General features: G+C 37.2%; 1 protein-coding gene across 11 annotated transcripts in view; it reads right to left on the bottom strand.

The window, feature by feature from the left end:
- Window positions 1-9,249: 9,249 nt before the first annotated feature.
- PPP3CA (protein phosphatase 3 catalytic subunit alpha) overlaps window positions 9,250-16,960 on the bottom strand; it is a 317,728-nt gene continuing 310,017 nt past the window's right edge. For 6 of the 11 annotated variants that reach the window (XM_082729058.1, XM_082729059.1, XM_082729054.1 and 3 more), the window contains 2 exons: window positions 15,021-15,050; window positions 9,250-11,858 (listed from right to left, as the gene is read on the bottom strand). In XM_082729058.1, coding sequence (XP_082585184.1) covers window positions 11,662-11,858; window positions 15,021-15,050 — 227 coding nt within the window. In that variant the 3' untranslated portion in view covers window positions 9,250-11,661. The remainder of the gene's footprint in view (window positions 11,859-15,020; window positions 15,051-16,960) is intronic. The other 5 variants (XM_082729055.1, XM_082729056.1, XM_082729063.1 and 2 more) reach the window with 1 other exon arrangement.

Genomic DNA, 16,960 nt, shown 5'->3' with positions numbered 1-16,960 from the left:
ACTACCTCCTAACCTGGTTCCCCAAAGCATCAGTTTTGCTTAGGGCCTGAGAGGGTTTGCCTTATGGTCTGAGAGGGTTTAAAATGGTAATGTTCCTTACAAGAGAAAAAGAATATTGGAAAAGTAATTAAGACGGAGGGAAAAGAAGACTTTTGGCACAGATGGCCTGGTTTGTAGTGGGAAAAGAGGTCAGGAGTAAGATAGCATTCCATTTCATTTCTAAGATGAAAAATACCTACATATTGGCAGAAAAAGTCTGTGCTTCTGATTCAGACAAGGAGGTCAGGTCAAAACTTTATCTTTTAAAGAAATAGATCATGTAATTGGTTGTTGAAAGTAATTGAAAGTTGGCACAATTGGAGAACCATTTCCCCGGAAGACTCACTCTTTTTAAATTGAGCAAATGTCAGAACCAGACATTAAAAAGCTAATGTTTGTCTTCTAATTCTCAAAGACTTTATTGTGTGTATTTCCTGTGGACTTGTGTACACGAACTTTCCTAGGTTTATGTAAACAGTTCATACCAGGCTGCCTCTGACCACTGATCCCTTAAATGGAAGCTGCATTTCAGAAATTATTAGTGGACTTGAAATAGGAGGAATGGTTAGAAAAGTGATTTGCAACTCTTTCAGAACCAATGCCCTCTTTTTATAATAAGTATTCTTTGTATATTCATATTTGACTTGTGTGTATTTTTTTTCAAAAACAAAATATAACGCAAATAAGGGCATTAATCTTTTCTAGTCCCACTTTTTCCCTTAGGTTAAAAAAAAATTATATCTACTAACAAGTGATTGAATAAATCAAAAAAATTTTTAAGAATATTTACAAAGATACCATTTTGAGAAAAATATCTCTCATTATGACATTACCAATGTTTGGGGGGAATAAAAGTGTTTTTTGCTATTTTGGGGTTTGGATCATTCTCTTTTAAATATCCAATTAAACCATGTACAGGACTTTAAAAATTCAAGTACTGCTAAAAGGCTTTCAACTTAAGCAACATCGCCATTCAGTATGTCTTACTGCCCTTGATACCTTCTCCTTACAGATAATTATTTTTGACTCATAGCTGTTTATTCTGATATATACCTCCATATTAATAAATAATATGTTTGTATTATTATTTCCTTTTCAGCTCTATAGAGGTATAATTGATAAATTAAATTATAGTATATTTAAAGTGTATATCTTGATGAATATATATATATCATGAAATGATTTCCTCATTTAGTTAATTAACACAACCATCATCTCACATGTGTGTTTTTTCTTGCGTGTGAGTGTGAGAACATTTAAGTCCTATTCTCTTACAAATTTCAATTTTATAATACAGTGTTACCAACTACAGTCACCATGCTGCACATTCAATCCTCAGATTTTATTCATCTTAAACTATTATTCATCTTACTTATCAAAGAAAGGTATAACTACGTGTGGGGATGGATGTTAACTTGTTGTGGTGGTCATTTTGCATATATACCTATGTCAAATCATTATGTTGCACACTTAAAAGTAATGCAATGTTATATATCAATTATATCTCAATTAAAAAAGATGAAGAAGGTCTTGTTAATTAATGTATGTAATACATACATACAGTAATATTACCTTCTGTTTTGGTGTACAGGTCTGAGTAGATGTAGATTCACATAAGTACCAACACAATCAAGTCAAAGAGCAACTCTATCACACCAAAAAATCTCCTCATCTTGAGCCTGCCCTTACCCCAACCCTAACCTCTGAGAACCACTGATCTAGCTGTAACCCGTCACAGCAGCTTTGCCTTTTCCAGAATGTCACATGAATAGAATCACACAGCTTGTAATCTTTTGAGACTGGGTTCTGTGGGGAGTCAATTCTCCCCTGCATTTTTATACATTTTATGACAGCCTTTATTCCAGATTATCTTTGAGGACCTTTGTATGATAATTTCAAGGCCATTTGCTAAAATGGAGGTAGCTCCATTGTTTTTGACTTGAACATGCAGCCTATCTATGTTTGCTGCTGTGCCACGGGTAATAAAGAGGTTTTGTCTCTCACATAGGAGTCTCCTGTGTTCTATCCCCATCTATGACACTGTGGCAGCTTCAGTTAGCTTGCATGTAGGGTAAGACCTCCGACCCTTCACAATTTTTGATGCTCATTCCATTTGGCGTGATGCATTTTGGATCGTTGGGTTTTCATGGGTACCAGTAGTGCATTGGCTTCCTAGGGCTACCATAACAAAGTACCACACACTGGGTGGCTTGAAACAATAGAAATGTGTTGTCTCCCAGTACTTGAGGCTCTAAGTCTCAAGTCAGGGTGTCAGCAAGGCCATTCTCCCTCTGAAAGTTGGAGAGGAATTCTTCCTTGCTTCTTGCCAGCTGCTGGTGGTTTGCCAGCAATTCGTAGAGTTCTTGGCTTGCAGCTTCATACTTCCAATCTCTGCCTTTGGCATCATGTGGCCTCCTCCCCATCTGTTTCTGTCTTCACATGGCCATCCTCCTATATGGGCTCCAGTCATATTGGGGTCCATCCTACTTTAACAGAACTTCCTCTTAATTAATTAATTACATCTGCAACACTCCAGTTTCTAAATAGGGTCACATTCTTAAGCACTAGGGGTGAGGACTTCAACATATCCTTTGGGTGAGGAGACACAATTCAGCCCATAACAAATAGTTCATCTCTTTTTATTGCGAAGTACTACTCTGTTAAAATTGGATGTATCAGTTTGTTTATCTATTTGCCCCCTGCAGGACATTTGTGTTGTTTCTAGGTTTTGGTAGTTAATGAGTGATGCTATTACAAACATTTGTGTACAGAGCTTTGTATGAGCATAGTGTTCGTTTCTCTAAGGTAAATATCTAGGAGTGGAATTGCTGGATCAAATGGTAACTTTATCTGAAACTGTTTAACTTTTTAAGAAACTGTTTTCCAAAGTGGCTGTAGCTTTTTAGCATTTAGATGTCCCCTGGCAGTGTCTGAGAGTTCCAGTTGCTCCTCATCCTCACAAGAACTTGATATTATCATTTTAAAAACTTTTGCTCTGTGTGTGTATGTGTGTGTGTTACCAAATACCTATATAGTGTTATTTTGTTGTGACTTTAGTTTATTCTTCCCTAGTGACTGATGATGTCAAGCAACTTTCATGTGTGTAATTGCCACCTATATATCTCATTTGTTGTGATTGTTCACATCTTTTGCTCATTCTTTAGTTTGTTTATTTGTTATTGTATTTGGAGAGATTTGCATATATTCTATATATAAGTAACTTGATAGAGATGTGATTTGAACACACTTTCTCCCAGACTATAGGTTATGTTGTGTTTCATTTTCTTAACAATGCCTTTTGCAAAACAAAAACACTATAATTTTGATGAAGCTCAATTTGTTATTTTTTCTTTTTTTTTTTTTTAATAACTTCTGCTTTTTGGTGCCATACCAAAAATTTGGTATGAATCTGGTGTGAAAAATTTGGTGTGAAATCTTTTCCAAACCCAACGTCACAAAAATATTCTCCTGTTGTTCCATGTAAAGATTTTATATCTCGTGTTTTAAATTTGATTATGATCCACTTTGAGTTAACTTTGCATAAGGTATGAAGTTGAATTTAATTACTTATTTTGCCAGTGGAACTCCAATTATTCCAGTATCATTGCTGAAAATTTACCCTTTCTCCATTAAATTGTCTTTGTACATTTCTCAATTGACTATTTGTGTGGGTCTATTTCTGGACTCTATTTTTTTTCATAGACTTATGTTTCTCTGATTTCATCAATACCATATTATTTTGAGGTTTAGAGTACATTTAAAAATGACTAAGGTAAGCCCTCCAACTTTGACTCTGCCAAAACTGTTTTGGTTATTCTAGGTCATTCTCTTTTCAATATAAATTTTAAAATCAACTTGTCTATAGCAACAAGAAACCTTTGCTATGGTTTGATATGGATTGCATTAAATCTATAGATTCATTTGAGAAGAATTGACAACTTCAAGGTACTGAGTTTTCTAATCTATGAATGCAGCACATCTCTCCATTTATTTAGATCTTCTTTGATTTATTTCATCAGCATCTTGTACTTTTGTAATTTTTGCTTTCAATTGTCTTGCATACCTTAAATAAGTTACAATACCAAGGTCTATTACTTTAGCCCAAATATTTATTGTGACTTTTTAAGATTCCCTTAATAACTTTCCCTTTGCTGCTTCTTCCGATGTTAAAATATTATATCTTACACTTTGCCCAATCCTTATTATGTTCCTGCATAGAAAGATACACCATAGCCAAAAAAACATTCAAAAATAGTACATCTTGTCCTTGCTCCTTTAAATTTACTATGGCTCTGCAAATGTAGGTGTTACAGGACCATGATAAGAAAGAAATTCAGATTTGCTTTATTTATATTATTTTGGTGGTATTTTCCGATAGCCAGGTGATGGTGTGTTAGGAAGTCTCTCCAGGAGTTGTGACAGTCCTTTGCAACCATGAAGACTGAAGCCAAAAGAATAGTGTGAGAAGGAGTGTGGAAAGAACCTAGGTCATTGACAGTAAGTCACCAAATGAATCCTGGGACCATATAGTCCCAGATGTCCTTGTCAGTAACTGTACAAGTCATTATGGTTTGAGCTCAGTTAATCAGGTATTTGGTTACTTGCCGCTGAAAGACCTCCTGCTGTGAGAGTAACTGTTGTAGCCTACCTTTCTTGGACATCCCACCCTTCTTATGCTTTAACCACAGTCGTTGACATACCACTCTTTTCCTGGATCTTCTCCTTTGTTTTTACTTTTTCTCCCAGGCTGGAGTGCCTTCCACTCCCCTCCCCAACTTCCTTCCTCTACCAATCCACCCTCATAGGAAGGTTCCAACCAAATGCCATTTCTTCCAGGAGAATTTTCTGACTACACTTACCTGTCCAACCCCAACCACATTCACACAGACATGTTTACACACACACCATCTTCATCTCCACAATATTGGCTTTAAGCACTCATGCAGGCAGCGTGGTGCCCGATGCCACCACCAGATGTGAAGCTTATTGAGTGCTTATGTCATGCCAGCCACCATGATAAGTATATTACTTGCTCTGTCCTTTTTACTCTGTATGGAAAGTTAACAAATTAAGTACTCTTACTGCCTTCATTACTTACTACTTACTACTTCATTACTTACTACTTCATTACTTGCCAAAGAAAAAAAATCAGGTTTAAAGAAGCTTAGTCAGTGTCTCAGGGTCACACAGACAGCTAGTAAGTAGTGGAGCTATAAAAATTTCAACATAGGTCTGACTGTAGACTGGAACTGGTGTAGAGAACAGTACATAGAAGTGAGTGTATGTGGCATGAAACATTGCTTTATTCTCACTGTTACTGCACATCACAAAAGAGAGACTGTGTTGGATTTCACTGTTCGCCTCTCTGCTGGCATGCACGCAGCAGAGAGACATGATGAACACACCCATTGATCAACGGGCAGTCATCCTCTCAGAGGGCCAGAGCTCCTACCTCCTTGCTGCCAGCACTACGCCAGGCTCCAGCTGAGCCCTTCCCTTCTCTACAAACACATCTATCCTTATGAGCCTTTGACCAGCCCTGGCAGAGCTTTGATTAAGTTAATTCTCACGAAGATGTTAGCAACTGACAATGGTTGTGGTTTCCCTTCTCCAGTGTGTATTTCTTAATAATGGACTTTTGGAAAAAGTGCTGTTGAACCTGAAGAAGTGTGTCTTTTGTGGTAGAATCTCAAGTACACTATGAGATTCTTGCAGGTAAACTGTTGAATACACACTCAGGAAATATATATATATATATTTTTAAAGATTTTATTTATTTATTTGTCAGAGTGAGCACAGGCAGACAGAGTGGCAGGCAGAGGCAAATGGAGAAGCAGGCTCCTGCTGAGCAAGGAGCCTGATGTGGGACTCAATCCCAGGACGCTGGGATCATGACCTGAGCCGAAGGCAGCAGCTTAACCAACTAAGCCACCCAGGCGTCCCCAGGAAATATTTTTTAAACAAATTTTGGGAAGATGGTTGTTATAGTGGGAGGGATAGTGCCAACAAACAAACAAACAAACAAACCACAACAAAAAAACAGTCCTTTCAATATGAAAGCATTTCATTCTCTTCAAGACACATGAGGCTTTTTTGGTTGATTCTTCTAGGAGAAGCATCCAGATACTTTACCACCCTAATCTCCTGATTGAAGTATTATAGATTTAAAAATGCCACTATCTTCTCCCATAGTGGTAGTAGTAATAGTTAATGCTAGTAGTAACAGTTAATGATAGTAGTAAATATTAAGGTTTACATAAATAACTAATTCCTACATTTTCATTTAAATTCCTATTTATTAAGCAACTATAAATGAAAATCAAATTCATTAGGAACAATTCTGTGTAAAAACAATGGTAAGCAGTAAAATGTTTGTCCATGCAGGACCATCCATCGAATTCCATTGAATTGGAAATATAGGACTGGATTTTAAATTTGCTCTAGAAATAAACTAGGACATGGCTTCTTAAACTTTTTTGATCATAAAAATTTTGATACTTATTGAAATACAGACTTCACTCCAGACCTTCAGTCTCCAGAAGATACTGAGAATGAGTGGAACATACCGAACTAGGACAAGAGTTTCAGCTATTCTTCAATAAAGATTTGACACTTGGCTCTGGGATAACCCATTTTGTGAGATCATGCTGGAAAACATTTTTCTTCTCTTTTCCAACCTGCCCTTTTCCCAAAGAATATTATGCCAGGCACTCTCAAATGCTGATTTAAAATGTATATATATATGTATATATATATATATATATATGCGCAACAATTCTCACAAAGAGACAAAGACAATAAACAATTTTACTTGGTGTGGTAAGTGCTAAAATAGAGATAGTGCAGGATACTGTGTATTTAGAGAGGGGGAATGCCTTGCCTGAATATTTAAGGCAAATTTGACCTCTACAAAGTTGAGGTAATTTGACATAGAAGATATATGCATAAAGACTCAGGAACTTAAAGAAACCTGGTGTTTTCTGAGCACTGTGAAATGTCTTACACGACTGAAGCCCAGGGTCAAGTTGGGGAAAGTGAGGGCACATGAGAGGCGAGAGGTGGATCGTGAACAGCCTTACACACCACCTTGAAGAGGTTGGACTCAGTCTTGTAGACAAGAAGGTGGTGTTGGGAAGAAACCCAGATAACCTCAGCACTGGTATAGAATGACTTCAAAATATAACTTGACAAGAATGACTTAGGGCTGGAGTTTAAGGGGACTTTGCTCTGAGCTAATTTCTACAACAGTCAGTTTCGAGCTTTGCTAATCTAGGGGATACACTTGTCAGCTGACAGTTTATATAGAAGCTCAATATGCAAAATAGATAAAAGTGCTGCTTTGGTTGATTCAGGACACTCAGCCCCATGGCAGTATTCCGTAAATGAGATCCCAAGGAACAGTGTGCAAATCAGAGTTCTATGCCTTCAGAAAACTGAATGATTGAAAGGATATTTAGGATCCTACTGTTGAAGGGTAACTTTGATGTTTTCTTTGAGGAGAACCCGTTCAGCTATGTCTAGTATAGCTCCCTCCATGCAGCATCCTTCAGGAGATGCTTAGGGCACTGAATCAACTCTGATTAGACTTTAACATTTCCAGGGAAGGGGGGGCACCCACATTCTCCCATAGTTTACTCTCTGTTAAACAGGGTCATTTATTAACTACCTCTACTTTACAATAAGCTGGCATTTTTCTGATTTAAGCAAGGTTTTTTAGAATAACCAACTCAATAATATAGCTACCATGTCAACTTCTGTTCACTTTTTAGGTTTCTTCAATCTTTGTTTAAAACAACTCTCTTTCTCTGCTGGGTTTCTACTCTCCTACATGCATTCCAATTTGTCAATGTTGCCTCTTGAAAATGTGCTCATAGGTCCAACATTTCTTTCCCAACGTCTTGCCTCTCATTGTTACATATGCATTTATAAAAAATTGAATTTATCATGAAAGGTCCTGGTGGGGCTTTTCTGGTTAACATTACCATAAAATATACTGAAAAGGAATATCCATGAAACAGAGTACAAATGGCATGAAAAAGCAATGTTAAGCCAGACATTAACTCACTACGTAAACATTTAACATCATAGCGAAAACCTTTATGTTGTTATGATTGCCACCTTTTGTGTGTGTGTGTATGTGTGTGTGTGTGTGTGTAAAATAAGAACCTAGAAGAAGAGCGAGAGAACATAGCAGAGGCTCAAAGTTTGTTGAAAGGATTAAGTGGAAAGCCACATACCAAGGTAAAGGGACATATCTTTATTGGGGATCTCAGATTTGTCCAACTCAAGGGCTTTCCAGTCTTGAACAACACAGGCACTCAACCAGGGCAAACTGAAAGGTCCCTGCTTCTTAACTGAATGTGACAAGACGGATCCAGTGACTGGGACGTGAAGTAGTCAAGGAAGTGTCAGACATTTTAGGAAGGCTGCTCCCACAGTTCCACCTGTGATGCTGACTTCATGTTGGGACCCTGGTTTTCAGGCAGAAAGATGGATGTCTACTTTTAAGTTAATACTTCACATGAACGTGGTGGGATAGGAGGAAAAAATGTTTCAGGAAAAGAGCACTCTGGGGGGCTTTAGCACCACCATGATGTGTTCTGGCCTGACATGACAAGATGCTTCCACTTTGATGCTCTAGGCTAAGGCATGCCATTGTTGATGCGCAGAGATGTTCCCTATCACTCCACTTTGCTCCCCTCATCATACAAGTTTAGTGTCTGAAGATTTTCTTTATTTTCTTCAAAAATATTTTTAGAGTAGAAGCAGAGGGTACTTTGGATAACAAAGAAACTATTGCTAACTGAGGGTTGATCAAATCTAGCTCTGATTTCTTAAAAAGCTAGATGACCACTCAGCATGGACTCTGACCTCTCAGGAGATAAATCACTTTAAGGGTGGGTGAAGGAGGGGACAGAAGGCTGTTTCTGTGTGTCAGTGTGTGTGTGTGTGTGTGCGCGCGCACGTAGGCATGTGGGTGTTTGTGTGTACAGCCAAAGGTTCACTGGCATAAATAATTCAAGAATTCAACAGGTTCTTTAAAAATGAAGGAGAAAGCTCTAGTAACTGGTGACCTGGTAGCATTATCCCTTCTGGAGAAATAACTCCAGCTCTTCGTTGGTTTCCTTGATAGATTGAATAATCATGCAAAAACATACAGTATTACTTTCCTAACTACTGATTGGACAGACCAAACCATACTCACATCAATTGCTTATTTTAATGTCAAATGTTTATTTCTAAGCCACAGTTGCCTCAGCACAATTTGTAAAAGAAAGGAATCCCCCCAAATGAAAATTTTTTGGTCAGGATATTTTCTCCGCAGTTATAAGAATGAAAAGAAACACCTTGGTATCAAGAATTACCATTTCTTCCACATCATTCTAATAAGTTGCATCTAAATATTTTCCTTGGACATCATTTTTTTAAGGGTGGAAAAATATCCATGGGGGGAAAAATGTTTGTATTCATGAAAATAAATTGGGGACAGTCTTTGCCAGGGAATATATCTAGAACATCTTTGTTTTGGTACACTATATCACTAATTGCCATTTTCTTATTATTTGATATAACAGGCATACTTTATTACATAAAACAAAGTGCACTGAAAATGAACAATGTTAGAAACAAACTGCAATTTGGTGTATCTTAAATCTTCAGGTGATTAGATAGGAGCCGGAGCGCCATATACAAATTTCATATCAGTACAAACGCAACTCTCTTTCGTGATGAAAATGCACTTAGTAGCTTAGTTCTTTTTGCTTGAGCAATACAACTGAAACAACCTGATAACAATTTTTTTTTTTCAATAAAAAGGGATGCTCTGGTTTCTTAACTGACTCCCACATTTGAGGGAGCCAGAAGATGGCATTTGCTCTTTAAATATATTTCTCTTGCTGATTTGAGACACAAAGCCACCAAGATTCTTCCAGCGGAAGTAGGCACCACACCTCAGATCACCAGGCCCTCGGGGAAGGAAGCCTGTTAAATAAGTAAATCTGTGATGTGCGGTGGTGGGCCCAGCACCTCGAAGACAGCATGGTGGTTGTGCACAGAAATCCCTTCAGCAGACTCAGTGAAAGGATGAGAGTTCTTTAAGTTCATGCACATTTTATTGAGTAGTAATATAAAATGCTTTTTCTTTGTCATTGTTACAAGTGCATGCTTTGATTGCCAACATTTCAGAAGTCAAATTACAAAGGCAAGGCTTTAGGCTGTAGTGAATTACTTGGGCACTTATACAATTGTTAAAAAATATGAATGGACTTTTGTTGTTGTTTCAGAATGAACCAGTTGTAACCCGTAACTGATATACAAAGGGAAAAAAGTGAAAAAAGTACATATTTTGTGGCACATGACAGAACAGAACAAAATAACTAAACCGTTATGACATTAACAGTTACCATGCATTTAGAGTTTCACATGTAACTACAAACTTATTTAAATTTCACAAGGTTTGCTAAACATGCTAACCGTCTATATGTGCACTGACAAGCTTATGTTAAAAACTTTTAAGAATACTCTCCCCTTTAGATTTTTTCAAAGCTTTTTTGATTACAAAATTTCAAAGGCATTAAGCATTTTAGAGAATATAAAGTACGCCAGTATACATACATTTCCAGTATATGTCAGACCACTAAGCGCGTTACAGTCTCATACAGGCCGATACAGCCATTTTTTTTTTCTTAAAAAACATGCATAGGCAGATTTTTTTTTTTACAGAATATAGATGCTTTATCACTGTACTTAATATGGTGTCTTGTTCACTATACTTAAAAATGCACCACTCATAAATATTTAATTCAGCAAGCCACAACCAAGACTTGATTTATCAACAAAAAAAACCCTAAATATAAACAGCAAAAAAAGATAGATGTAATTATTCCAGTTTTTTTAAAACTTAAAGAAAAGAAAAGATACTCATTGCTAAATTAATAAGATAAGTGTTATATGGAAAGAAGGGCATTCAAGCACACTAAAGAAACCTGAGGTAAGCATAAACTGTACAAAATTAAACTGTCCTTTTTGGCATTTTAACAAATTTGCAACATTCTTTTTTTTTCTTTTTCTGTTTTTTTTTTTTTTTTTAAGACTGCCTAATTCATTTTATAGCCATTGTCTGACAAGAGTAGCAAAACATTATCAATAAATAGTCCTTATTTAGTTTGTACATCATTTTGTTAAAAATGTTTGATGTCATCCATTTTTAGTGCTGCGACTGTAAACGTACAATAGAGTAAGAAATTAGACAAAGTTTTCGTGTCCAGTAACATAATAAAAGACCTTTCATTAACCTACCTAGAAGTCCCCAATGCAGTAGGAAAACATGTTCATTCCCCTAACATTGCAGTATATACTAGCATTAGCTTTCTAATTTTTTTTCTATAAGCATTTTTAAAAGGCATACCCAAAAGAGGTGTTCAATCACCACCCCCACCAAAATATAGTTTATTATCTCTATCCCTCTTTTTTAATGATAGTGTAAACTGAATCCAATTCCTGGCCCCCAGAGCAAATAAGCTACCATCAGAGGCAAGAACATCCAACTGCTGATATGCAGCAATCCCCATCATGCCCTGCAGCTCAAAAAAAAAAAAAAAAAAAAAAGTGAACAGGAAGTGGTCACTGGATATTGCTGCTATTACTGCCATTGCTGTCCGTGCCGTTAGTCTCTGAGGCGAGAGCCTTGTTGATGGAGTTAAGGTTGGCGTCAGAGGGCATGGCATCTCTGCGAGGTGGCATCCTCTCATTAATTCGGTCTAAGCCCTTGGCCTCCTCGAAGCTAGTGATCTTATGTTGTGGTGAAAATCCTTTGATAGCTAGACAGAAAATCATTAAAAAAAAAAAAAAAAAAGAAAAATTAGGTTAGCCAGAGGAAAACAAAGGGCACAGCTGCTGCATCAGGTGAGGTTAGAGATTTCGCAGTGAGTGAGGGAATCCTTTAGTAGAGAACAGAATGACGGGACCTGAACACAACACAACAGACTCCTTACCATACCCGAAGATAACCAAAAAGTTTGAAAACAGCCAATGTCTCTTGCCAACCAAAATGTCCTCTTCAAGTTAGTAAGATGTAAGCATTGCTCTGGTTCTTCGTAAGAGTTTATATTAATGAAATCCGAAGTGGATATGTCAAGAGGAAAGTTGCTACCAGGGACAGGTATCCAGACTTAGCATTAACTGGCCACATCATTAGCATGGTTACTGCGTCAGACACCCTAACCTAGACAGACCATAACATAGGCTTCCATTGGCTCTTCTACTGTACTAGTAATGGCAAATTCAGTAGAGTCAGGCAAGCTATGCCTAGAAGTCTAGTAGAGAGCTTTAGAGCAGAAGCTAAAAGGAGCTCTGAAAGGAATTCAGTTTAGGGGCATTTCCATGCCATTTCAGAATCCCAGAAAGGCTTTCTTGGCAAACAACTCACACGGCTACATGAAGAAAAAAGAGAAATTACAAACTCTCGTTTCTCTAACTCAACTTTGGAAGCATGTGGAGTGGGTGACAAGGTAAGAGAAACTCAGAAAAATCCAGATCAGATCACTAAGTAGAAAAACGTTGTCCACCCTTCAGTGCAAAACAGGTCAAACTGATGTTCATCTGGTATCCATTACTGCCTAAATCAAAGCAAACCCCTTTCCTAGTAGATTAGGCAGATATAAGTGATGCTTTACGAATAAGGAGAAAATGCCTTTCACAACTTTCAGGAAAAATTACAGGATTGGTTTGGGCTCTATTCAGTGAAAACATGGCATTCCCAAGGGGACATAAGGATATTTGATTTTTTTCATTAACCCTTAGTATGCTGTAGAAGTAGATCAGACATTTGTGCAAGAAGCTTAATGACTTCTTCAGTGGGCGCACCAACCAGTGAGCTGAAAACAAGGTACATATAGGGAACCAATGACATCAGTCTGCTTTACTTCCTGTGATGTGCAAGCCAGATACTGAAGGACCAATCACCAGAGCTGGATTGGGCTACATCTCCTTGGCTGATCGGGGATGGGGACACTTTTGCAGTAACTTTACCCTCCCCACCTTATTTGCGGGGGAGGGGAAAGGAAAGCAGTTTCAAGCTGAAACTTTGCCAGCCAGTCCTACACAAATGTGTAGTGCCTTTCACTAGCATGGATGAAATTCTTTAAAGAGCTACACCATTGCTTCCAAACTCATGAAAGGATGAGAAATAGTTTGTTACCCTTCTACATTTTAAAGGTTAGCAAAATGGTGATTAGTCAACTGTGAGAGGAAGAAGATGGGGGAAATGAGGAAAGACCAAGGCCCAAAGCAAAGCTTCTTAATTCTTCTCTAATTTGGAAATAAATTGCAAAATAACAGAGCCGTCTAATGAGCACCCACCCTGAACACTCAGTTATTTTGAGGGACAAAATAATGGCACAAAGTGGTATTCTACTCTTTTTCTAAGCCACTGTGAATATCACTTCATCATAACGAATAAATACAGAAGTTTGCCAACATGATACTTTGTGAAGCGACTTTATTATTTAAATGGTAAAAGAGGCATCTCAGGGTTTTCAAAGCCAATAGGGTGAGAGCGCAGAAATTCAAACTCTAGCTGGAACAATGGATATGTCCCGAATGGGGCTCCATCTTTAATCAAATCTCTAACCCTGGTCTGGAAGAATGTGCTCTGCTGTAGTTGCTGGTCAGACAATGGGTATTAGCAATTTACATTGGTAGTATATTGAACACAACACAGAGTCACAGAAACCACAGAAAACAGCCAAACTATCAACAAGAATGCACACTGCAGATTAGAATTTGCCAAGAGGAATAGAGAATTCCCACATAAATAGCAGTTTATTCACTGCTATTTAGGAAGCAGTTGTATTTTCTCTTACAGTGCTATCATTTCCCTACCAGAACCAAATCATATGCAAATTCGACAGTCTAAAGTGGCACTTTTTACATCGTATCGAAGGACCATATGCACACAATTTTGGGAAAAAATTAAAAAAAAAAGTGATCTTGCAAGAACAAAATACAACTGAAGAATTTTGTTTTAAAGGGGAACTTCAAATTATTCTTTTTAAAATTTCCAGAGGGTGTGGTATGGATAATATTAAAAACTATTTTGATAGGCAGTCCTCTCTTGACTATATTGTTCAAGCACTTGATTTGAAAGTCATTTCTAGAGGACCAACGATGTTGTCCTTTCGCCATGCTAGGCCACAGTGGGGGAGGTACAGTTCTTGATTTTCTGTCCTGCGCCTTAGCACAGTGCCTGGCACCAAACTGACACTCAGTGAACCATCAGTTGAGTGACGACTCGATAGTCACTGTTCTTGTCACGGCCACTGCCACAGCCACTGGGGATTTTTGAACTCTTTATAATATCTTAATGGTGCTAACTGTCCTACAAATACCAATAGGTTAAAATTTGTAAGACTAGCAGAACTGTTTACCTCATACACAGCTGTCTCACACTGGAATATTTTTTAGAGACATAAATCAATGTTGAACTACAACAAAGCACTATTCAAACGAACACTTATTTTTGGCTAGAAACTTCTGAAGACTAGATTTAATAAAGCTATTTTTCTTCTCTTCTCTTCAGTGCTGACTGAAAATGATTTGAGGGAGGGACATGGTTCAGCTCAAAGAATATTATTTTATGCGATATTCGTCAAAACAGCTGCCATAACCCCCACCCCACATCGTTCAAGATTTCAAGATATATAATCCTTTGGTTTTCTGTGACTATACTAGGTTCGTTGTATACAAAGTCAAACATAGCTTTAAGGGAAAATAAAAACAAACAAACAAACCATAAAAGGACATTTTCCCCTTTAAAGCAAGAACATTTTGGTTAATACTGAGCCACAACTGTTAGCCCAACACCCACACACTCTGTACAAGCTACAGCAAAAAAATAAAAAATAAAAAAATAAAAAAATGAATACACCCAGCAGAGCCCTTATCTGTTGCAGGTACAACAGAAAGGGGACTGGCCAATTTACCTTCATCAGCCTCAATAGCCTCAACAGTAGCTGAAGAGAAGAAAGGGGGTGCAAAATGAATGAGAAAAATGAGCAGAGGATTTTTAACTCTAAGAACAAATCAGTGACGATCAAGGGAGCTCAGAGAATTAATGTTCCTGTAAGTGCTGGATTCTGGTACAGACAACAAAACAGAAATGGTAAAAAGAAAGGAAAAAAAAAAAAACCACAACAAAAATGAGAAGTTTATTTTATGAGCTGGATACACCTATCTGAGTGAACTGGTTTTTGTTCATGAAATAAATGACAACGGTCAACCCTTTTGAAAAACAAGACATTTTTCTTTTATTTAGATTGAATCAGTAAGAGACTAGGTCAATCTTAGTCGGACACAGAAAGTATACAAAATCTACTTCTACGCTTGGCGACTTAAGATTTGAAAATGCCACTCAAAATGGCAGACCTCGAAGGAGTGTCATAATATCAGTGGGATAATTCACACTATTTAACATTAAATGGCGTGATTCCTAGCACAGTGAAAAAGTGGAGTGTGTGTATGTGTGTGCGAATCTGGAGGAAGAATAAAATCAATGTGTCTGAGTTGCTAGTCCTTTAAAGACAAACACAGAGCTTGTCTGGAGTGGTGAGAGAGAGGGAGAAAAGGTGGGTAATGATATGCCCAGTCTGGACTTCCTCTGCCAGGCAACCCAATTTAAAGTCAGTTTTCTTTACTGGAATACCATCCATGGAAAGGGAATTCTTGAAATGCTATCATCAAGTGGTAACATGTCAGGTGCAGTAATAATTCTATCAGCATTTTAAAGAAGAGACAGTCCAAATACTGAAACCTCAGCATATTTCCGAGGCAACACTTTTAAAAGCCCACTGCTTTCTCAGCAATTTTTATAATAAGGTTAGGGTCTATATTCTCACCAATACAGGTGTATGAGTCTTTCCACGTTATTAAGGCCAGCTGCTATCTCCCTAATTAAGGGCTAAAATGTAAAACTTCTTGGTAACTCCAAAATGTTTAATATTAAAATTCTACCCCTTCCCTTGAATTTGCATATTTCTTAAAATTTAAGGTTTTAAAACTAGAGCAACTGCCAAACGTACATTCTAACTTTCTTACAGTGCATTCTAAATGCCTTCTGATAAAAATGTAAAATATTTACCACTATGGGGAAAAGCTAAACAGTAAAGCTTTAAGCAGTTTCTTCTTTTTGATAATTTGAAATCCAGACAGTAGATTTTGAAATTGTTTCAATGGATGTGGTTTAAAATATATATGGGATTTTCAAGTTCTCAGGACTAACGAGGTTCTAGCCCTAATGTCTGATATATGTGGATGTGTTTGCACGTGTGAGAGTTCAACACAGAAAAACACAAACCAATGGATTCAACATAAAGTAACAGAAAAGGAAACTGAATAAACTAAGTTAAAATACAGGTGAAAATCTAGTAACAAAACAAAGAGTTTTAAGAACTTAAATAACTTAAATTCAAAAGTAAACCAAAAATCTGGAACCACACCAGCACCCACGTATCAGAAGTATGCGCTGCCCATTATTAAATGTCTTCTTCCAAAGCAGATGTGGCCCATAGTCTCTGATAATACACCTGCTGTACCTTAAAATGTGCTTATCAGAAACTATGCATATTTCAGTCATTTAGATAGTTGTGTATTTTGTGCAAATGATCCATTTATGCTAATTTTTTTAGAGAACATGTTTATTTTGGTGGGAGAAATTTTTGTTTTTTAAAAGTTATTAGGATAATTTTTAGTTACAAATTCAAGGGTAGATTTACTTCTATGCTTTTTCCTATCTTCATTTACAAATTTGTGTCTTTTTCTGGAAACCAGAGACACTGATTTTGGAATAAACTCACATGAAAATAAAGAAAATTATCATGACACTGAGCACGATTCTCTGCGTAGAAGAGGTGTGTCTAAATCATGT

This window comes from Mustela nivalis (genome assembly GCF_964662115.1).
Source record: "Mustela nivalis genome assembly, chromosome: 4".
Classification (NCBI taxonomy): domain Eukaryota; kingdom Metazoa; phylum Chordata; class Mammalia; order Carnivora; family Mustelidae; genus Mustela; species Mustela nivalis.
This window is presented reverse-complemented; position numbering and strand designations above follow the sequence as displayed.